General features: G+C 49.9%; 1 protein-coding gene and 1 long non-coding RNA gene across 6 annotated transcripts in view; one reads left to right on the plus strand and one right to left on the minus strand.

Annotated features, from left to right (window-relative positions):
• The window catches only part of LOC309521212, a 254,515-nt gene that overhangs the window by 135,264 nt on the left and 96,316 nt on the right, over positions 1 to 22,935 (plus strand). The window lies entirely within an intron of this gene.
• Positions 5,384 to 22,935, minus strand: part of MSI1 (musashi RNA binding protein 1) — a 56,255-nt gene continuing 38,703 nt past the window's right edge. For 2 of the 5 annotated variants that reach the window (XM_082203380.1, XM_082203378.1), the window contains exons 7-15: positions 16,404 to 16,452; positions 14,161 to 14,243; positions 13,215 to 13,332; positions 12,325 to 12,405; positions 11,151 to 11,207; positions 8,332 to 8,400; positions 8,035 to 8,207; positions 6,700 to 6,765; positions 5,384 to 5,531 (exon numbers count right to left, since the gene is read on the minus strand). In XM_082203380.1, coding sequence (XP_082059506.1) covers positions 6,724 to 6,765; positions 8,035 to 8,207; positions 8,332 to 8,400; positions 11,151 to 11,207; positions 12,325 to 12,405; positions 13,215 to 13,332; positions 14,161 to 14,243; positions 16,404 to 16,452 — 672 coding nt within the window. In that variant the 3' untranslated portion in view covers positions 5,384 to 5,531; positions 6,700 to 6,723. The remainder of the gene's footprint in view (positions 5,532 to 6,699; positions 6,766 to 8,034; positions 8,208 to 8,331; positions 8,401 to 11,150; positions 11,208 to 12,324; positions 12,406 to 13,214; positions 13,333 to 14,160; positions 14,244 to 16,403; positions 16,453 to 22,935) is intronic. The other 3 variants (XM_082203379.1, XM_082203381.1, XM_082203382.1) reach the window with 3 other exon arrangements.

The following is a 22,935-nucleotide window of genomic DNA, read 5'->3' on the forward strand; positions in this document are numbered from 1 at the left end:
TCGTCTAGCTCAGTACTGTCCACACTGGCAGCGGAGTCCCTCCTAGCCCTGCCCCGAAGGATTACATGCCAAGGATGCAAAGTGGATGCTTCCGCCGCTTGGGTTTGGAGGTTCCAGTTAAGGAAATCTTCTCTAGTGACATGAAACCAGCAGGTGAAGGGGGGCTGGGGTACATCACAAAGCACGGCGCACTGGTTTTCTATATGCATAAGAATGTATGAAGAGCCCTGCAGATGGATCAGGCCCAAAGGCTCCTCTAGTCTGGCCTCTTTGTTCTCACAGTAGAGGCAAATGCCCCAAAGAACCTAATAATTTAGATAGACTGCCTCTGGACCTGGAAGCTCCATAAGAACATAAGAAGAGCCCTGCTGGATCAGGCCAAAGGGGGCCCATCTGGTCCAGCCCCCTGCCCTCACAGTGGCCATCCAGGTGCCTCTTTGGGGAAGCACGTAGGCAGAACCTGAGTGCAGGAATAACTTTCCTCACCTGCGTTCACTGCTTCCAACAGTGGAGGTAAAACACAGCAGCTAATAGTCATCGACAGCTTTATCCTCCATGGAGTCCCCCCCGCAAATAAAGCAGCATTAAAACATGCACTCTGAAGTGAGTGCAGGGATAAGGGACATCTGTTTCCCTCCAGATGTTGCTGGACTCCCAACTCTGAGCAGCCCCTGCAGGCTGCATGAAGTTTAAGCTGATCCTGGTCAAACAGGTTCTGTAGGCTTCTGGTCATTTCAAAAACCTGCCCGACCGAAGTTGTTATAGCAGGACAAAGGAACCCCCCAGGAAATGACGCCGGCTCTTTTCTGCTACTTTCAACGCTGTTTGGGAAATGGTCACTAGTCACCAGTCTTGAGGAAGCAAAGATTCTGTTTTGGGCGTTGTTGTGTGTCCAGACTTCCACAACCTGGCGTGCTCTGCATTTCTTTTGGACGAAAATTGCCATCAGCCTCCAGCCAGCATGGAAATGCTAGAGTAGATGCCGTGGTCGTATTGGCCGAGGGCTGACGCAGCCCAAAACATCTGGAGGGCACCAGGTTGGGGAAGGCTGGATTTGTCTCTTGCTCATAGGGGCTAAGTTTGAGGAAAGGCGCTAAAAAAATTATTATTGTTATTATTTGACTTAAGATGAAGCTGTGTTTTATTTTCCCTGGGCATAAGTGTCAGACTGCATCTTAAGAAAAGGCTCAGACAAGGTCTTTGGTTCAAGTTTAAACAGATTTCAGACCCAGCCCCGGAAGAGGAAAATTTAAGCTCCCCGCCTCCGCAACAAAAGGGTATTGATTTATTGCAACTGGAAATTCTCACCCATGAAGTATTGCATTACACATGTAAAGAGGAAATGGAGCCTGCAACTAAGTATGCACACACCAAGAGGAAGCTGCAAGCAAGGGATGGATGGAGTGCTGCTTGAAACAGAGTCAGACCCTTAGTCCATGTAGCTCAGTATTGTCTGCACTGACAGGCAGAGGCTCTCAATGGTTTGGGATAGGAGCCTTAGTTCTACTTGGCAATGGTGGGGGGGATTGGACCCGAGACCATCTGCATGCAAAGCAGATGCTCTCTACCATGGCCCTTACCCAAACTGCACACTTGCCACACCTGGACGATGTGGAGGCATCTTTTAACGTTGACTAAGTAATGCAATGGGCAGAGAGACCCTCTGCTGGTTGGCTGTGCGGGAGAAAGGGGCCAGGACAGAGGAACCTGAGACAAGTGGGATTTTGCACATTCCCCCCAAACATATATAGATCAATTTTCTCTTGCCACCTCAAAGAGGCTCAGCAGATCCTACAGCTTCCTTCCTTGCCAAAGTGGCAATTCTTTGAAGGGTGGGCCCAAGGCATTTCCGTCCCCCCAAAATGTAGATGGCACAACACCCATCCACACCATTCCCTACATGCAATCGATCCAGAAGGAAGGTCCCTGGCACAAGCCTCCCTGAAAGGAACAGCTGTGAAAGTGCCCTTCAGTTAGTAGGCAGAACGCAGTGGCTAGTGCCTGTGATGTCACGAACTATGATACTCTTGCACATATGCCGTTCATTTCAGTGGAGGTTGCATGGGAGATCATCACACTGGACTGATAGCTCCACTGATAGGCATGTGGGGAGAGGGAGTGGCGCCACTGGGATCTTCCCCTTCGGGCACCAAAATGTTGTCTTATTGAAAGGCTGAAGCAGAGAGGCAGGGACATGGCTGCAGCATGTCTGAATCCTTTCGCATCACACACTTTCCCTCTCTGGAGGAGGCCTCACAGGGGTTGGATCTGCCTGCTTCCCACCTTAGTGATGCCCAAAATCCTTTGGAAAGGCCACATCTACATCTGGACGGAGCCATGGCTCGCCTCTGCGAGAGCACTGGTTCCCCAAAAACGGGCCTTGGGGGGATCGGAATTCAAGTATGGTAGTCAGAAGCAATCCAAAAGCCCACTCTGGGGCAGCAACTCACCACACAGAATGTCACATACAAAGAAGCTGCCTTGCACAAGTCAGTTCATCCGTCATCTAGCTTATTCCTGTCTACACAGACCCCAAGGTATGAACCTGGGACCTTCTGCACCCAAAGCAGGCACTCTGTGCCTCTGAGCTACGGCCCGTCCTCGTGGTAGCAAGAAGAGCGGGGAAGGAAGAGTCCCGCAAAAAGGCAAGTAGCTTGAAAATGAGGCGTGCAGGTGAGGCATGCAAATGTGGCCTAGGGAGTGGATAGCCAGTGTAGCTGCTCTTGGGCTCCAACTCCCAACAGCCCCACCTGCCAGCCAGGCCAAGGCTGGGAGATGTAGTCCAGTCACACCCAGAGAGCATGACTGGCTATGCCTGTTCCAAGGGGAGACACACGTCACACTTCCCAGTCTCTCCATGGCTGTGCACAGTCATACCTCTTGTTACGTTCAGTTCAGGTTATGTCTTTTCAGGTTGCATCCCGCAGAAGTACCGGAAAGGGTTACTTCCGGGTTTCGCCGCTCGCACATGAACAGAAGCGGCGAATCGCGACCCACACGTGTGCGCAGATGCGGGTTGCATTCCTATCAGGTTGCGAACGGAGCTCCAGAACAGATCCCGTTTGCAACCAGAGGTACCACTGTAGTAGCAAATCTTGATAGAAGGTGTGCGGAAGACAAAGAAAGGCCCCCGCGAGATGAGTCGAAGGAAGATGCAGAGGGCCATGTGCAAGGGGAAATGAATGGGGATTTAACTTTCTGCTTCAAAGAGAGCGCTGAATGTGTGCAGAGCGGCCCTTCACTTTCCACTTCTACCGCAGGAGGCAAACTTTGCTCACCTCGCCCCTGGCAGGAAGACGGTTTTCCCAGTGGGGTCAGTCTCAGCAAAATTAGCTGTGATCCTTGCATCGCAGGGGGTTGAACTACAGGTGACCCTTTGGGGCCCTTCCAGCCCTACAATTCTATGATTCAAATGTGCCTTTCTTAAGAACAAACGGTATCCTGGCATAGTAAAACAGGATGGGGGGTCCAGAGCTTCTCTCCCCCCCCCCAAACTCACAGGATCCCTGAGAACCTTTCTACCAGATCCTGGGCCACATTCACACCATACCAGTTAAAACCACTCAATACAGCCATGAATTCCCCGCCCCTACAAAATAATAATAGTAATAATCCTGGGAACCACAGTTTGTTTTGGTGCTGAGACCTTCCCTCCCCTTCACAATTCCCCTGCAAAGAGGGGACAGATGGTTCAACCACCCTGAGAGCTGTAACTCTGGGAAGGTAACAGGGGGTCTCTTAACAACTCTCGGCGCCCTTTGACAAACTACAGCCCCCGGGATTCAATGTGCTTTCGATGTATGGTATGGGTGTGGCCTTTACTCAGAAATAATGCCCATTGGGTTTGATGGCTGGGTTTAGGAGGGTGTGGGATCACAGCCTAAGTCTCTCTCACTAGCAAAACACACAAACACACACACCTTTTTTGCCTGAATCACCACCCACCTTTACAGTAAAAAGTGAGGGAGATGGGGGGGCGAACAGACGCCCTCAACACCCCCGCCCTAAGCGATTGCCCACCCTCTTGGCAGGAAGCAGTAAATATTGGGAGAGTTACATCCACCCAAAGCGTCAACAGAGACCAGCAGTGGTGGCTGAAGAAGCCCTTTTCTAAAGCGGGCGCTGGCACCGTCATGAGAGGGGGGGCACGACGCCCGCATGCTGAGCCTGGCGCAAGCCGCTCAGCAACACAGCAGCCCCCCCTCCGCACCAGATGATGCAAGTAGCTCTTACCCAACTCTTTCCAAACCCGCCCTCCCCCCCAACACCCCCCAAGCGCCCTCCTCCTCCTCCTGCTCCCCACCCCACCAGACTCCCAGAGGTCTTAAAATCTTATACAGTAAAAGGTATAAAAAAGGGGGAGGGGAAAGAGGTTCGTCACGGTCCAACTGGAGAGAGTATTGCTCACGTTTTCGGCATCAAGAGGGCCAGAATGAGAAGAGGAAAAAGAAAGGAAGCTTAAGAAACCCAGAGTTTGCTTGGTGCACAACAAGGCCAAAGACTGCCCTGCAATATTTACATATGATACAGGAAAGATCAAAGGGAAGGGGGCGGAGAACAAAATAACAATAATAAAAACCCACAGAAACCTAAAATCTAGGGGAGGGGAAAGGAGGGGAGGGGGGAATTCAGTCATCAGGAATAGTGTTTTCTTCTTCCTCTTAGTCCACTTAGCAAAATATACAGTTCATTATTCGTTCCACAGCAATTGCCTTCTGCTAATTCGGCACGTTTCTCAAAGCCTCACCTTGATAGAAAGAAAAGGTTTCTTTTTTCACACAAAAAAGAGAGAGAGACCGAGAGAAAGAGAATCTGCCCGATGCAGCGACATCTCCCTGCTCTCTGCCTACCCTTTGGAACTGCCTTCACTTGACATCGCAATGCGTCCTTTCCAAGATAACCTTTTGCTTTCTCATGACCGAGTCCTGTTCCTTCCTCCTGCCCTGCCCGCCCCCCAAAATATATATTTATATAATATATATCTAAAAACAAAACAAAAAGATTTCAAAGCCAAATAAAAATATTCCTCAATAAAAGCTACCCCCTACTCACAATCACAAAAAATAAAATAAAATCCAAATTCATAAAAACGGTTCTTCTGAGAGGCTCTGCAAAAGAGCAAAAAGAACCACAACAACGAAAAAACAATGACAATGAGAGGACTGACTTCACACCTCCTCGGTCCTCCTTCCCCAGCACCCCCCTCTCCCTCCCCTCCCCCCCCCAAAAAAGATTAAAAAATAAAAGCTAACAAGCTAACAAAATAAATAAAAGAAGAATTGTCGGGGTGGAGGGTTTGGGGAGAAGTGTAAACGGTCAGCGGTTATTAGTAAGAAGAGGAGACAAGATCTCCTTGCGTTCAAATCCAGTGCTCAAGATCTGGTCAATGGAGAGATCAGGGCAGGCCGGGAGAAGCCCAGCAAACAGCCACGAGTGTGCAGTTTTATTTACTAAAAATGAAATCTTGGCTCATCCCTCAAGTGTTGCCGGATCCTCCAGGTCGCTTGTCCTTGGTTTGCTCACTGGGGAATCTGCAAGAACAAAGGGTGTGGGGAGATGGAAATTATGGAATGATCGTGCAAGGTTAGCCTCCCCAGAATTTTGCATTCACAGCTGTCTCAAGAGTGTGCAGGCACACCTTCTCGTAGAATCTTACAATGGTTAAAAGGTAAAGGTAAAGGATCCCTGGATGGTTAAATCCAGTCAAAGGCGACTACGGGGTTGCAGCGTTCATCTCGCTTTCAGGCCAAGGGAGCTGGCGTTTGTCCACAGACAGCTTTCCAGGTCATGTGGCCAGCAGGACAAAACCACTTCTGGCTCAACGGGACACTATGACATAAGCCAGAGTGCACGGAAACACCGTTTACCTTCCCGCCACAGGAGTACCTATTTATCTACTTGCACTGGTGTGCTTTCAAGCTGCTAGGTTGGCAACAGCTGGGACAGAGCAACGAGAGCTCACTCTGTCGCAGGGATTTGAACCGCCAATCTTCCAGTCGGCAAGCCCAAGAGACTCAGTGGTTTAGACCACAGCGCCACCCGCCTAGAGCTGAAAGGCACTCCCCAAAGCTAATCTGGTCCAACCCCCTGCAATGCAGGAATCACAGCTAAAGAATCCTTTACAATGCCTAACATAATACTAGACTCCACAATGGGAACATCCCACGAGAGACAAATGGAAGGGCTTTTTCTCACACAGCCAAGCATCTGTGTCAAGACAATGGGCGTGCCTTTCCCCTCATGTAGAAAAGAGGAGGCAGGCTCTGAACATAAGAAGAACCTGCCAATGGCTCACGCAGTTCAACCTCCTGTTTTCACAGTGGCCAACCAGATGGCTGTAAGAGCCCCAAAAGCAGGACACAAGCGCTAAAGCATCTCTCTCTCGCACACACAGTGGTTTCCAGCAACTGGGATTCAGGAACATTGCTGCCTCAGACTATGGAGGCAGAACACAGCCATCACAGCTATTAGCCGCTGAAAGCATGAATTTGCCAGATCCTCTGTTACAGCCAGAAGATGCAGAGAACCACCCCAGGTCTTACCACATGACTTCAAAGTACAGATAGATATCTATGGGAGGAGGCATCCCCTCTAATATCTTGGACTATGGCCACTTCACCCTACAGTTCAACTAAGAGTTCTAAAACTGTCTTCAAGGACAGACCTATGCGGAAGCCGAGTCCCCATTGGCCATCTTACCTCCTCCTTCCTTGGTCCTCAGCTTCAGTGGTAACCATTAGTAAACGCTGTTGCAATCAAAGGTCCCTTCAAAACAATGACATGACATTGATTGGACATTATCTGCAGAGCTTTGAACACTCACAATGTACCATATTTTGTGGGTGGGGGTGGGTGTACTATATCAGGTTAAACTGCAAGATGACCTTATCCCCACATGTGCAGTCTTGACTGCTTCAATCTGCAGAACTGGCACTGTTACAGGTGCCACAAAATTCTCGTTCCACATTTGTAAGGAATGGAACTTTCAGTGTGGTGGCACTTTGGAACTCCTTGCCTATTGACATCCAGCAGGCGGGTGCCTCATTTTGTACTCTTTTTGGCGCTTGCTAAAAACGTTTTTGCTAAGGAAAGGCCCATCCAGATACGTAGAATGTTGATAAAAATTTTAATCTGGGGTTGTTGTTTTTTAAATTAAAAAATGTTTTATTTTTATTGTACACACATAATTCATAACACGACTGACAAAAAATGGCTCCTCAAGGGGGTAAAATACTGAACAAAAAAAAGAGTTCTTTTTTGTAAACCGCCTTGAGTGTGGTTTTTTCAGGGTTTTTTGTTTTGCAATCATGCAGTATATAAATTTTATGAACTAAATAAATACATCAAATGACCCAACTGAGTTATCTGGTGCTGCAGAATTGAAGCGCAGAGCACTCTAGCCTTTGTCATCAGAAAGGGCCACTGGCAGGGCTGCACATACTGCCTCCTAGGAAGATAATCATAGCAATGGGGAGACCAACTTGGCCCCATCCACCGGCCAGTGAAAAAGCAGCTGTTCTAACGTTTGCTTTCCTCTTCCCTCCGCATTCCTATTTCCTTACGTGCTGTACCTATTAAATTGCGAGCCTGGAAGGCAGGGATAGTCTCATAATTTAATATATGCACAGTGCTTGTTTAAAAAATGCTACGTGCTTTAGCAGTATTCAATAATTATGACTTTTACTGAAGGATATATGACTTTAGGCAAAGCTAAAGAAGTCCCGACATTTCTTTAAAAAGCAAACATAAATGAATGTTATGCTACTAAGTCACTGGCCTGCCTTTCCTGTCTGGCAGTGGCTCTGTTGGGTCCTGCTTAGTCCTTCACACCCTTTAATTCAGCCAGCCCCAAACTTGTGCCCTCCAGATATTCTGGACTACAGCTACAACAGGAGCTGCAGTCCAAAATGGCCACATTGGCTGGAGCTGATGGGAGTTGTAGTCCAAAACATCCATAGGGCACCAGGCTGGGGGAGGCTGCTTTTTAGAGAGCTCCTTGCTCCGCCCCACAGGGCCCTCCTGCTGATAACTCACCCCTAGGCTGTGGCCAAAGCCAGTGCTCGGGGCGGGACTCGCTGCGCTGATGTAGCTGCTGACTCCTGAATCCTGATTGGCTGCTCCGTAAAGCTCCGCCATTGGCCCGGGGCTGGTGGTGCCCAGGAATCCACCGGTGCGGCTCGGGGTGGACCCTACAGGAGGAAGCAGGACTAGCCAGTGAAGATGCCAAAATGAAGGCCCCCTCGTCCCCCCGCCCCACCCCTCACCCAGAACAAATAGAGAGCTTCCCCAAAGCCAGCAAAGTGGCCACCCCCCAGGGAGCACGGCAGTTACCTGTCCCTCGCACCACAGCCGCCGCCGCTGCCGCCGCCGCCATGGGTCCATACGCAGTGAGAGGGATGGCTGGAAGGAAAGGGAGAGACGTCAGAGCAGGCCTGGGCTTCCCCACAGGGGTGGTGGAGGCGTGGGTGGCTGGTGAATCTGAAGAGCACCCAGGGCCCATGAGCCAGGGATAGGGGAGGTGGTGACCCTCGCCTGCTGATGGGAGTTGGGAGTCACTGGTATTCCCTGCTCTCTGAGAAGTAGAATTTCCACGCAGGGAATAATGCCTCTTCTTCGATCTCAGGGATGGTGGGAGACAAGCCGCCTTCTGCTGGCTTCGGAAGCTTTCATAGGTTTCCTCCACTGTCTAATTACATCAGGGATAGTCAACATGCAGCAATGTTGGTCAAGGGATGATGGGAGTTGTAGTCCAGTGGGCCATATTGGCTGGGGCTGGCAAGAGGCAGAGTTCCAACCACTCCCTGCACCAGGCAGAGAGCAGTTCAAGGTCACAGCCACAGCATATATTTAAAGAACTCTAAGCAGGCATGGCTTCCCCCAAAGAATTATGGGAGCTGTGGCTTGTTAAGGGTGCTGAGAGTGGTTAGGAGCAGTGCTCCCCCCCCCGGGGGGGTGTACTCAAGGGCATGCAGTACTGGCACTTCTTTTGGTTGTAATTTTAAAAATATGGCACTTACTGTAACAGCTTCATGGTGAGTACAGGGCTCCTATTTTTCTAGGAAAAAAGCACTGGTTAGTAGCCCCCTAGCCCCCTCACAGAGCTGCCGTTCCCAGAGTTCCCTAGGAAAAAGGATTGATTTTTAAACCACTTAGGGGGTAGCGGCTCTGGGAGGGGAGTGGGGGTGGTCTCCTAACAACTCTCAGCACTCTTAACGAACCACGGCTCCCATAATTATTTGGAGCGGGGTGGCCATGGTATCATAGCTCTTTATGGTGCGGACGTGACCTTGAACTGTGGTCTACCTGCGATAGCCAGCGTGGTTGGATTCAGCATCCTGTCAGCTCCAGACTGTGGCCATCGTCTCAAGGCACATGAGGCCACCAACTTGACGAAGCTAAGTAGGTTTGGTTCAGGTCAGGCTGGCCTGTACGGATGACCACCTGAGAACCACACAGATGCCATCTCGGGGAGGGTTCTACAATGAAATAAAGCTTTTTGATACCCACGTTAAGAAAATAAAATAGGTCAGAAGCAGCAAGATTTTAAGCCTGGGGAAAGGCTTTATTATTATTATTATTATTATTATTATTATTATTACTACTACTACTACTACTGTGGTACCTCTGGTTGCAAACGGGATGCTTTCCAGAGCTACGTTCGCAACATGAGCAGAATGCAACCCACGTATGCGTGTGCACGGGTTGCGATTCACCGATTCTGCACATGACGTCATTTTGAGCGTCTGCGCATGCACAAGCAGTGAAACCCGGAAGTAACCCTTTCCGGTACTTCTGGGTCGCCACGGGACACAACCTAAAAAGACGTAACCTGAAGCGAACGTAACAAGAGGTATGACTGTATTATTATCACCTATGGTATCTGAATGCCTGTGCTGCAGGGTCTTTGTGTGCTTATAACAAATTACCTTGGAAAGCTGTGGCATGAAGTGGGCTAAGGTCTCCCCCACCCCTGAAGCGCCAAACCTCAGAAGAAAGAGAGGGAAGTGTGGCGAGTGAGGGGATGTTACGGAGGATGAGACAGGCCTGTCAGTCCATTAGCTCAGGAAGAGAGGAACAGCAGAGCGCTGCCTGGGCAGGAGACACACGTGGCAGCTTCTACAAAGCTTTGGGGAAATGGCAGCGGGGGGCAGGGGGTGCACCCTGAAATGCAAGTGCGAGGCCAGGCCAAAGGGCGGAAGGGCCATGGGAAGGAAGCGGCGGGAGGCATTAGACTCAGAGAGGAGGTGGAGGAGGAGGAAGAGGAGGAGGAGGAGGGTGGGGAGAAGGTGCCCTCTGCTCCCTTGTGAACAGTGGGTGCAGGGAAGGAGCACCCCCAAAAAATTCCACCCCATTCCATCTCCAGAAAAATAGGGGGGAACAGTGCTGCGCCATTCCAGCATTGGCATGGCTGTTTTCAGGGGGGGGGGCAAAGAGTAAGGAACAATGCAGCAGAATCAGCTGGAAGGGACCCAAGGGTCATCTAGTCCAACCCCTTGCAATTCAGGAAGCGTAGCTAAGTAGTTCACACTTCTAGGAGGAGGCACCAGAATTCGGAGCAGAACAGGGATTTCCAAACTGCCCACGAACATGTGAAGCTGCCTTGGTTGAAGACAGAGGAGGGGGAAACTCCGGGCCTACAGGTCCCTTTGGCCCTACCCATTGGCCATGCTGGCTGCTGGGGTTGATGGGAGCCAGAGTCCTCAGCCAACATAGGGAGGACTGAAGGCCCCCACACTTGGTAAAAGGTGACCCCTTTTCTCCTCGGTCCATGCAGACCAGCAACATTCCTTCTGACCAGCGGTGTCTCTCTTATGCTTTGCAGAGTGAGGCTTGGTGAAAAAGCACCGAGAGAAAGAGCAAAAGGGTTGTGTGGGTGGATGCCTTGTCGGTGGTGTTAAATGGCTGAGCCCTTCAAGTAAGGATGTAACATCAAACGCATTTCCCTGAACGTGGAGCTGTTGCAGAACAACGCAAGAGCCTGAATTTTCACGCAGATGGAAAAGGAAACGAGGGTCAATTCCAACCTCCCGCCCGCCCGCTCCCCCAAAACAAGCTGCAAGGTGGTAACTGGGCAGGAGCCACCCAAAACTCTGTGCCCCCACCCCACCCTTCCAGCTTTTTGCAAGGTTTAGGAAATCGGTGGGACTGACCTGTCAGCTCAGGGAGGACTGGGGCACTCGGGAGGGGGGTCCTCTCTACCCGGAATTCTAAAAACGAAAGGCAAGACAACTTAGGATATGTGGTCAGTTTCGTCCCCGAAAGAGAGGATCCAGCAAGCAGAGCGGAAGGGGCGGGGGAGAGAAGAGGCGCAACAGTGGAAAACACAAATATTCTGGGTGAGGCCAATCCTCAGAGTTGCTGCCTGGACTTGATAGAGTAGGGAACAGGTGAGAAAAGACCCACCACTGCTTTCAAAACCGGCACCAGGTGCCCTGGCTCAGTATGACCGCCTAAATAAAGGACTTCCCCCCTTTGCAAACAGCAGCAGTGTGACCTGCCTCAAAGGCTTCTTGTGATCCACCCCCCCCCATTGAAGTAACAAATTATTTTTCATTCCTTGAGGTTGGGAGCCCGTTAGATTTTTGATTGTGAGTCTCAATTAATATCCGGCTTTTAGATGGTGCGGTTGAGGGCTTTTGTGTTCCGGTTTTCAGGAAGGCGGCAACTCTGGGAGGGGGTTTGAGGTGGGTGTTGAGGATCAGAAGCAGGGAGGGGAGGAGGGGCTTAGAAAAACAGATTGAGAGAGAGAGAGAGAGGCTTGCAAGCTGCCCTTTCTAGGACTAACAAGTTTCCAGGGCGAAGGGAACCAAGGAGGAAACCACAACATCAGCGTCCTGCTCCTATTAAAACCTCAGAGGTTTCTCTCACTTCCTTCTTGAGTGGAGACAATTGGCAAAAGTTTAGAGAGGTGGCGGCGAATCCCCTTTTCAGCCCGAGGGCCACATTCTCATCTGGGCAACCTGGAGGGGGGGGGCACATGTTGCTGGTAGGCGGGGCCAGAGGCAAAAGTGGGCGAAGCAACAAGTGTGAATTTTATCTTTGTGTCGTAGGCTAGTTTCTACACACACTCGCATGGATCCACTCTATCTCCATCCAGATGAGAATGAAGCCTTATCAGAGTCCCAAGGACTAGGGAGAGGGTGTGTGGCTAGGGTAGAGTTCCAACGGCTGAAGGTCCTCATGGGCCGCATTAGGACTCTGGGACTGAGGTCTGTCATCCATCCTCCACCGCCCGCAGGGATTGTAGGGATGGATTTTGGGGTCACTGGGGAGCCCACCCTTAGCACAAAGGCACAACAACTGAGAAAAGGGAGAGAGACATACCAGGGAACTGGTAAGTGTAGCCAGGCGCAATGCCCGTGTAACTTCGGCTGGCGTAGGTGGCAGCCTGAAAACCTGGGTAACCTATTCCCAGAGACAAAAGCATTGAGAAAAGTTAGATTATTTCACAGCAAGTCACACACACACCTGATTCACCCCGGATTCCCTCATTCATGAGAGGCAGTAGAAGGGATGGTCTAAATGTCCGGATCTTGCTCTCCTCAATCTTTTCATGGGAGACAATATTCACTCAGAGTTCAAACCTTTAATTAGTTGTCCTCTACTAGCAGCCAGGCTCACAATAATGAGGCACTGGAATAACTTAAGAGACTGCTTCTCTGACAAGTCGGCACAACAAAATTATGGCAAAACAGCACTTGTTGAAAAATTAAGATAAGAAGAACAGAATCTTTTGGCACACGTTTACTTAGTCCAGTCATTAAAGGATCCTGTGCTGTGTTCGGAACACCTTCAAGTGGAGCGAATCTCCGTGCTGCACCTCTGCATGATTTTTAAAAGTGCTCTAGCGGTGCCTCACCTCCTTTAAACAGGAAACAGTGTGTGCAGTTCTTACTTTTGCACCATGCAAAGGAATGCTCTTCATTTGCAAGAGCAATATGTGTGTCAAATTTTAATCCTTCGTGGGGAAACTCTGCTCTAGCACTGGAATTATCTGCAGTGCACCCATTCTGCCAGAAGAGGGCAGTGTAGGATGACAAATGCCCGCCCACCCAAATGTATTACCCCCATCACAAGACCTCTGACATCAGAGAGCTGATCCTTACACAACTCGGCACAGGTCTTAACACAGGCTGTCTGCTGCAGAGCAATAAGGGCAGAGAGAAAGAGTAAGGGGTGCAGGCAGTTAAAGAGAGCTCCTTTGCCGTCCTTACCCAACATGCCAATCCCGAGCATGAAGGCGTCCATTCCGTAAGGCATCACCCGGGACCGCCCTCTTGCAGAGCCAGTGGGGGACATCACTTCCTTTGGCTGAGCTTTTTTACATTCCACCTGGCATAGGACACAGAAAGGAGACAGCTTGCTTGACAGCCCCCCTAACCGTGTAGGATAGGTCAGCTTGTAGAGCAACCCCTCACTTCACAACCCCGGAGTCAGATTTACAAGCAGAAGAGCTTTCTTCAAGCCCAGCCCTGTAAAAATTGCTGCATCCCCCCTCCCTTCCATAACCATGCCCGCAAAACCATTCTCCAACTTTGTACTGGCTGCGGCCAATTTGAATTGCCGCCCAAAACTTCTAAAGGGCAAAGACGGCTCCATTATTTTCTTTTTATGTCTCCTTTCTAAGCCACAAAAGGCTAGTTTCCCATCACGACATCTTAAAAAAAAAGTTTGCCCTAAACTAGTTTGGATCCAACAGTTCTTTGCACACAGCATTTCCTGCTTGGATTCTTCCTGCTTATTTCCACCCTGTCCCCTATTAAATGTGGAACCCCATTGCCACTTCCTCCTCCTCCTTCCCCCTTACAAGGCTCCTGTGGCTCTTCAAAAGTGGTGCAACTGACAGAAACACAATGGGTGGAGTGTTCCCCTTCATTGCATCCCCATATTTGGGTGGTGGGGGCTGCACCTGTTGAATTACCACCCATCATGCAACTTTTAAAGACATGTTAAGTCCTGCCAGAATAAAATAATAAAAAAAATCAGCAACTCCAATCTAGTCAAGTTTTCCCAATGCATGTACAGTTGGCAACACTAGGAATCACTGGCCACATAGATCATAGACAGGTGGCTGTGCTGTGCGATAGGAAGGGAGACCCATCTAACACTTCATATACACACACACTGCAGAATCCACAACCCAACCTTCCTCCTCCTAACCATTTTGTTGTTGATCTCATGGAAGTGGATCTCGCAGACTTTCTCCACAATGTCTTCACTTTCGAATGTGACAAATCCAAAACCTGAAAGAGAAATAAAGCAGTTATGGCCTGGTCAAGACGCTGCAGAATCACATTCTGTGGCAGAATGAAGGCCAGGCCAGGATCCTACCCTGCTCAGGTCCTGTCAGAATGTCAAGACACAAACACAACATGCAAAGAAACCTGCTGGATCAGGCCAGTAGCCCATCCAGTCCAATTCTCACGGTGGCGACCCAGATGCCTTAATGGGGAAGCTCTTTAGCAGGACTTGAGAGCACTCTCAATCACCTGCTATTTCCAGCAGAAGAAGAGGAGTTTGGATTTGATATCCTGCTTTATCACTACCCAAAGGAGTCTCAAAGCGGCTAACATTCTCCTTTCCCTTCCTCCCCCACAACACTCTGTGAGGTGAGTGAGGCTGAGAGACTTCAGAGAAGTGTGACTAGCCCAAGGTCACCCAGCAGCTGCATGTGGAGGAGCGGAGACGCGAACCCGGTTCACCAGATTACGAGTCCACCGCTCTTAACCACTACACCACACTGGTTCTTTCATTCAGGAGTACTAATGCCGCTTTGGACTTGGACTATAAACTCCCATCAGCTGTCAGGAACTGATGGGAGGTGTATTCTAAAGCCTCTGGAGGGCACCAGGTTTTCAAAAGCTACACCACCGGATTTCACCACAAGTGTGAATGCAGGGCAGGCAAGGTGGGGGAAAAGGAATTTATTTGCTTCCTGTGCAGAACACAGCTTTCAACCTTGCCACATGTAGAAAACCAAAGTATTTCTACAGGTAGGCCTAGTGTTGTCACTTGACTGAGGAACTGCAGGGCAATGGGGGATCCACCTAAGTCTGCACTTAGGTCTCCATGAGCAGTTTGATCTGCTGACCCCAGCAGGCAAAAAAAAAAAGCCTTTACAGCACTAAGAGGGAGGCACCACATCGCATGGTAACGTGTTTAAAAAGTCACAGCCACTGGAAGTGACTGGGAAGTTGGCAACCCCCTCAGGTAGGCTGAATATGAGGTTGTGTGTGTGTGTGTGTGTGTGTGTGTGTGCACACGCGCGCGCTTAAAACAACAAGCAGTTACCCTTTATCTCTCTGCTGAGGCAGCATAAAAACACCGACAAATACTTATTATTATTTTAAATCATTTTGTAGTGGAGTCCCACATCAGGGAAAGCAAGCAGCATCCTAGACCAGTGGTTCCCAAAGGGGGCAGTGGATTACCCAGGGGGTGCCAAGCAGGCAAGAGGGTGGCATGGAAAGTAAATGACCACCGGACTTTGAAAACTTAGTATCACTGGCTCAAGTCCACCCATTTTCCTGAATTCATTAAACTAAATGGTTCTTATTGGATTTTTGAATAAATGTGCAATCAACTGCTTCCGTTCTGAATTTCATTGTGCTGTTATTTTCCTTAGTGAGTTGTGCAAACCGTTATTGCAGTGTAAGGTAAGGGGCAATGGAGATGAGTTTATGGAACCAAGAGGCTGGTTGGCTGAAACAGTTTGGGAACAATATGTGAAAGTTGAAAGCAGGGATGGCCTATTCTTGATTCCCAAAGGAGTCAGGCATCTAGGGGCTGGGGGGGCGGGCTTGGGTAACATCAGTCGTCTTCAACCCAGAGGACAAGCCTTGCCTTGAACGGCACAACACCCACCCACCACTACGCAGGAGAGTGGTCTCCTGCCAACAGCCTGCAGAAGGCTCCCTGCTCTGTAACCAAACTCCCCAAGGGAGGCTCTGGGAAAAGGTGACCTAGGAGTGGGAGCAGCCGCCGCCGCAGCTCCAACCCCCCCCCCCCCGTGCTGCGGCAAAGGAGGAGAGGCAGCCTCCTGGCTTTCGTGTCAGCTTCCCCGGGGGCTCAAATTACTCAGGACAAGGTAAGACACACAGACAGATGGAGCCACGTAGGTGACCAGGGAGGGGAAGGGGAAGAGGCTGCCCCCGCCGGCAAAGAGTTACGCGGCACAGGAAGCAGGCAGACAAAAAGCCCTCTGTGCTGAGAGGGGACGCATCGGGTAAAAGGACACGGCTGACGAAGGAAAGTGGATCTGGAAGGAAGAGGCTGGAGGGAAGGGGGTGGGAAGGAGCTGCAAGCAGGGTGGGGCAGGGCAGGAGGGTGGAGGCAGTCGCAAGTGGGGCCTGGGTTCCCATCAAACACCCCGAAGCCTGGCTCCTCAAAATACAGGGCCTCACCTCGGTGCCTGTTCGTGGTCTTGTCAAACATGAGCATTGCGTCGTCCACCTGCAAGAGACAAAGATTGGGGGGGGGGGAGTGAAATTGAGTTTGGGGTCGGAAGGGAACCGGTTCCTAGACTTAATCCCCCGAAGCCTTAGGTCTTCTCTGCCTATCATCAGGCAAAGCAAGGCAGCTGGATCCAGGTACAGTCATACCTCATGTTACATTTGCTTCATATTACGTTCTTTCAGGTTACGTCCCGCGGCGACCCGGAAGTACCAGAAAAGGTTCCTTCCAGGTTTCACCACTTGCGCATGCGCACAAGCACCAAATCGCACTGCGCACCTGCGCAGATACGGCACTTCAGGTTGCGCTCTTTTCATGTTGCGAACAGGCCCTGTTCACAACCAGAGGTACCACTGTATCTAGGTTTGGGGTGCTACGAAAGGGCAGCCAAGCACCAAAGCTGTTTCACTGTCTCTTTAAAGAGAGAGAGGCGCCTGTAGGATTCCCACCACAAGCGCCCAGGTTTGTTGAGATAGGTCCTGGGACAGGCTGTGCTGCCCATGCCTTTCGCCCCCATCCTGCCCGAATCTTAGGCAGACCAGCCCCTTTGCTGGGCACTTCTGGGTATTGACATTGGTCACCCAAATGCCAAAGAAGTGGAACTGCCCTAAATAGCCATCAATCATTCAACAAACAAACAAATAAAACCATAGTAACCTAGAAAGCTCCTTTAGGCAGAAATCAGACCATTTGTCCGTCTAGTTCGGTATTGTCTACATACACTGGCAGCAGTTCTCCAGGGGTTCAGGCAGTGTTTGAAATTAGCCAGGTGCCAGACGCATTTTGCACCTGGCTACTGACCACTTGCAACCAAGGGAAGATGCCTGGGCACCAGGATGATGCCTGACATCTCCACCGTCTGGAGGTGCATGTCTGGGAGATCATTGGATCTGGACTGTTTTCACACCCTCAGACCCCATCCTGCAGAATTCTATCAATTATATTTTATCTACACAATCGGAACGAGTTTCTGGAACCAAAATGCTTCTTCTGTGCAGCCTGAGCAGGAGCAGTCACCATTAAGAAAAAGAGGTTGGAATAGGCCAATATATACGTAGACTGTCCCTGGATCAAGCAACTTCTTCTTTAAGTTTTCAAAGCTCTTAACCTACAAGGTTGTCATCTGAACGAGCCAGATGTTTAACCAAGAATTAAGGACAGTCAGTCCATCATTTGAAAAATAAGACATTAGAGCAGTCTTGCCCCCAAAATGGCAACTGGACATTCCATTTTGGCAACCGTAGCTGTGGTTTAAGAAGCCATTTGGCGTCTAGCATATATATTTGAGTTTCCAACACTGGTTTTCGGTGGGGATGTCTCTCCTGGTCCTACCTAGAGATTAAACTTGAGACCTTCTGCATGCAAAGAAGATGCTCTGCCACTGAGCCTGTACACTGCTAACATTATGACTGCATCCAGAAAAATCCTCCAGGCCAGAGACTCCGGTTACACACGGATGATGGTTTATCAAGTGCTAACATGCCACTTGGAAATGTAATCACTTAGTAAGCTGCTCATCCGTAATGCCATTCCAAAGAGGCAAGGAGAATTCTAACACAATTCGGATTAAAAATCCAGGAAGGCAAGTTGTTCCCCACTTGGCTGGAGAGGATGGAAGCCCAGCATATCTATGCTGTCACAAGGACACTGTAGTAAGCAGCCTGCAGAGGATCTTTTCGTCGGGTAACAAAGAATTAGGCTGACCCCAGTTAAGAGCTCAAGCAGAGGTGGCCTCCAGATGTTGTTGGACTCCAACTCCCATCAGCCACAACCAAAGGTCAAGGATGATGGCAGTTGTAGTCCAGGCACCATGATCACACCACTAACTTAGACAAGTAACTGTCCCCCTCAGACTCTACATCAGTGTGAGGTGTGAGGATTATTCCCAAATGATGCCTATGGAAGATACTTCTGTTGAATAAGGCTTTCTCCCAGATGTGATCCAGCCATTTATGGAATATTAATTGAACATGTGTATAAATGGTTTTATTGTTTTATTTAGAATTTGTAGAGGTGGCCACTGAGCTACAGGGCTAAATTCAAGATGTTAATATCAGCATATAAAGACCTTAAAGAGTGCATTCCCCAGTACCAACCATCTCAGATCCTACCGCCAGCAGGCAAGGCCTTACTGGTGGTTGGCAGAGACCCATGACGGGGCCTTTTCTATGGTGGCTCCCCAATTGTGGAATGCCCTCCCCAGTGTGCTGACCCTTTCTCTTTCATTATCATCTTTCAGAGGAATTTGAAATCATCCTTGTTTACCCAGGCATTTTTTGGATGAAGGATACTGTTCATGGCTACCCTAACATCACCGGATAGAATGATGTTTTTAACTGTAACTGCTTTTTGGAATGTTTTAACTGTTTTCAGAACACTTAAATTATTATGCATGTGTTTGCCACCCTGGGCTCCTTTGGGAGGAAGGACACAATATCAATTGAATAACTGAATGGAGAAATAAAATCTACTCTACTGTAACTGCTTTTAGATGGATTTAATTGCAATTGTTTCTGGAGTGTAAGGAAGGGTGGCACATACAGTAAATTCAATAAATAATAACAAATAATTGTTTTGTAACTTTTTTTCCTTCTATTTTTATTTTGTACCCTGATTGTTCATACATTCATTATTAATAATAATGCCACCCCAAACCCCTAAGACATTTGCTTCCTGCATTTTTTACTAACCATTTCTATCACACATTCAAGGCAGGTATCTACACAGCCAGGAAGGTTCTGGCGAGTGTGAAAAGGGAAAATATACATATTCCCCTTGTCTTTCTTCCTGAAACAGCCCTGTACAGCACAGGGGACGGTGAGGTTTGTTTGTTTTTGGTTTTTTTTAAAGTATTATTAACCTCACAGCACACATCCCTCACCACCCTAATCCCTCCCACCCCTCCCCAATCCAGGATGCTTACTATAATCTGTTAGGATCTTGAGAAGGCTAATTCCTTCTTCCAACCCCCCCCACTTCCGCTTATTCCCTCCCACCCAAGCTGACACTTGCAAGTAACCCTTACATTCCATTTATTTCCTGAAAGCTCACAGGTTCTTGCTGGGCCATACTGGGTGGTTGTCATTTATTTTTTAAATCTCTCTTTTTAAAAAAAAATATTAAAGCCTTTCTGCAAGCCAAAGCAGCCCTCTACATTTATGTAGAAACCTTTGACCTTATTTTAAGCAGAAACATAGGAATCTGCCCTTTAATGAGTCAGGTCATCCATCCATTCTAGCTCAATATTCTCTACACTGGCCAGCAGTGGCATGGCAGGTTTTCAGGTCTCTCCTAGCCCTTACCTGGAGATGCTGGGAATTGAAACCAGGACGTTCTGCATGAAAAGCTGGTGCTCTACTGCTGGAAGTTATCTTATACCGAGTCAGACCATTGGTCTATCTAGCCCAGTGTTGTCTACACCAGGAGTAGCCTATGTGGTGACCTCCAGATGTTCTGGCCAGGCTGGCTGGGACTAATGGGAGTTACAGTACAACCACATCTGGAGACCACCACAGCTGGCTACCCCTGATCTACACCGACCAGCAGTGGCTCTCCAGGGTTTCAAGTCAGGGACATTTCCCAGCCCTACCTGGAGGTCCAATTGAAGTTATCTGGAAATGGATAGCCCAGTTCTGTTTCCAAACTGATATGCATTGACCCACTCAAGTTTGCTATCCAAGCAAGTAACTATTAATGAATTATCCCTCAGCAATAATCACCATATTTGCCCCATTTTCAGAGTGTTCGGTGGCCAAACGGTCCACATGCCTCTTCTGAAAAGTGGCATGATTCTGCAAAAGAGCAGGTCTGTCGTGGAGGCGAAAGCCTGGAATCAGGAACCAAGGCACCAGTTAAGGTGGCAGTTAAACAGTCGGCACCCTTGGACCCATTCCTGAAAACTAGGTTGCTGACCCCTTCAGTTGGCCTGAGACCAGAAGCCTGACTCCATCCCTGTGGGAGGAGGCTAAGGATGTTGAGGAGGGTCTCGCTAGGATTGCTAACTGTGCCCCGCTTCCTTGTCTACCTTGTGTCACAGGAGGACACAGAAACTGCAGGCCAGGATGAAGGAGGTGGGGGGGGAGAGAGAGAGGGAGAAGGTGCTCACAATGGGCTTTCTGTGTTCAGGGTCAGGGCCGCTGTCAATTGGCAAGCCTGGCAGTCAACGTTGCAAGGGCTTCAAGATTGACGTGCGCTGGGCAAAGAAAGCAGGGCAAGAGAGAAAAGGAGATTATCCACTTTACCAGCGGGCGTCTCGAGTAGAAGCGTCTGGCAGAGGGATAGAGCACAGGGCACTTGCTGTTCCGGCCTGATTAACCCCAAGGTAGCAGGCATTAACGTGTGCCGAGGACAGGGGCAAAACCCTCCCAACTCCAGTGCCACCACGGCATTCTGCCAAGGCTGGGGGGGGGGGCCTCTCCAGAAGAGTTCAAGGTGGGATACCAGGCTCTCCCTCCATGTCCCCAATATTTTGTCCTCACAACAACCCTGCGAGGTTGGTCAGGCAGAAAGCGTGTGGATGGCCCAGGGTCACCCAGTGAACTTCACAGCTGAGTGGGAGAATATGAACCCTGGTCTAGCCAGACACTCTAACCACTACACGACACTGTGCACATTCAGTCACCTAACACCTTTGTGGTCTCAGTCCTGTTCTGGAGGAAGAGGTTCTCCTGCACATATGGTGGTATCATCATCATCATCACTATCACCTATTTGATTTCCTGGGGACTCACTAAAATTCTTCTTTGCTCAGATGGCAAAATGACACCCTCAAAGAACAAGCCCAAGACGAGAGGCAAGAGCACTGTAGAAAGGAAACTCTGTCTTTGAAAAAGACCTAGTTAGTTAGTTAGGACCTAACTAAAAAACCACTGTCTTCCTGTATTAAAAAACATAATCTGTAGGCTGGGAAGACCACATAAAAGAGCAGAGAAGGAACAATTCCAACCCACAAAGGAGAAAGACTCTGAAGGACCAAAGGACCCTGAATTAAGGACATAAAATTTGCTAGTTCTTGATGAGAAAAGGGCCCTGTGTTCCAGTGCAAAGGCCGAGGAACTGAACCGCCACAGAAATACACTTCTCCGGTTTTTTATTCACAGGAAGGCAAGTTTTAAGAAAACCCCAAATCTTCCACAAAGTGGTCAGCGAGCACACTAAGCCCGGGAGAAATGGAGGCAGGCTTCAAGGTTGCATAAGAACATAAAACCTAGGAAAAGCCCTGCTGGATCCATCCTGCTCTCACAGGGGCCAACCAGATGCCCATTACGGGGAAAGCACACAAGCAGGACCCAGGCGCAAGAGCACTCTCCCTTCCCATGGCTTCCAGCAACTGGTATTCAGAAGCCTTGCTCTCTCAGACTGTGGAGCACAACCATCACAGCTAGCAGGCATCAATGGCCCTCTCCTCCACTGCATCAAAGAAGCCTGGGATGAAAAGCCAGGAGGGAAGAAGATGGTGGACAGGAGCATCCCTGGGAACGGCCAGCCAGCCAGCCGGTCTCCCCCTCTCCCCCCCCTCCAGCTCTCCAAGCACGTCCCCATTGACGAGGGAGGCCTTCCCTGACACCGGGTGGGCATTCAATTTCACAGGCGGAAAATGTGTGTCCTTAATAGGCTCCGGTGTCCATGGAAACCCAGGGCAGGGGAGAGGCGGGATTATGGCGGAGCCGCCAAGTTCAGGCGGGCAAGCGCTAAGTGTGAGTGGCAGCCCCCGGCGGGCGGCTATTGTAGCGGCTGCCCGTTGGGTGCCTCTTTGGGCAGATCCCTCTGCTGGGGGGGGGAGACCCCCCGCTGCTCCCCTGGGCCCCATTCTCCAGAGCCCTTTTCTTCTCCGGAGGGAGGCCGCCGCCGCCGCAGTGGCTGGCTTTGCCAACGCCCCGGAACAAAAGAGACTGGCTGGGGATGGCTTCTCTTGGGGCCTGGTTGCTGTGGCAACCCTGGCCCCTCCAATCCGAGCTGCTGGATCAGATTAGCGCCAGCTCTAATGCTCTCTCTTTCTCTCTCCCAGGGAAAAAAAAGCGCTTCTCAACAGCCACACAAAAGGCATCCCTGCTGGGGACAGACCCTCCTCATGGAGGAGATGGTCCTTGTGGGCCTCCTGAGGGAGAGCCAGGGCCACTCGTTCCCTCCTCCTCCTCCAGGCACACAATAGCCTCCTACGAGGGAGGCCTGTCGGCCCTCGCACACACTGTGCAAAGCTCTCAGCTCAGTCACAAGTCCGTTCCACCAGACTACGGGTCAGCGCCACAGCTTAGGAACACAGGAAGCTTAGGAACTGTTGACCCATCTAGCACAATACTTTCTACACCGGCCGGCAGCAGATCTTTAGGCAGGAGTCTATCCCAGCCCTGCTTTGGATTGAAGCTTCTGCATTCACAGCAGATGCCCTACCCCTGAGCTCCATCCCTCCCCAAGTTGCCTTATACTGAAGTGGACCGTCAGTCCACCCAGCTCCATACTGTCCACACTGACTGGCAGCAGCAG

The sequence above is a fragment of the Podarcis vaucheri genome, assembly GCF_965113315.1.
Source record: "Podarcis vaucheri genome assembly, chromosome: 16".
NCBI classification, from domain to species: Eukaryota; Metazoa; Chordata; class Lepidosauria; order Squamata; family Lacertidae; genus Podarcis; species Podarcis vaucheri.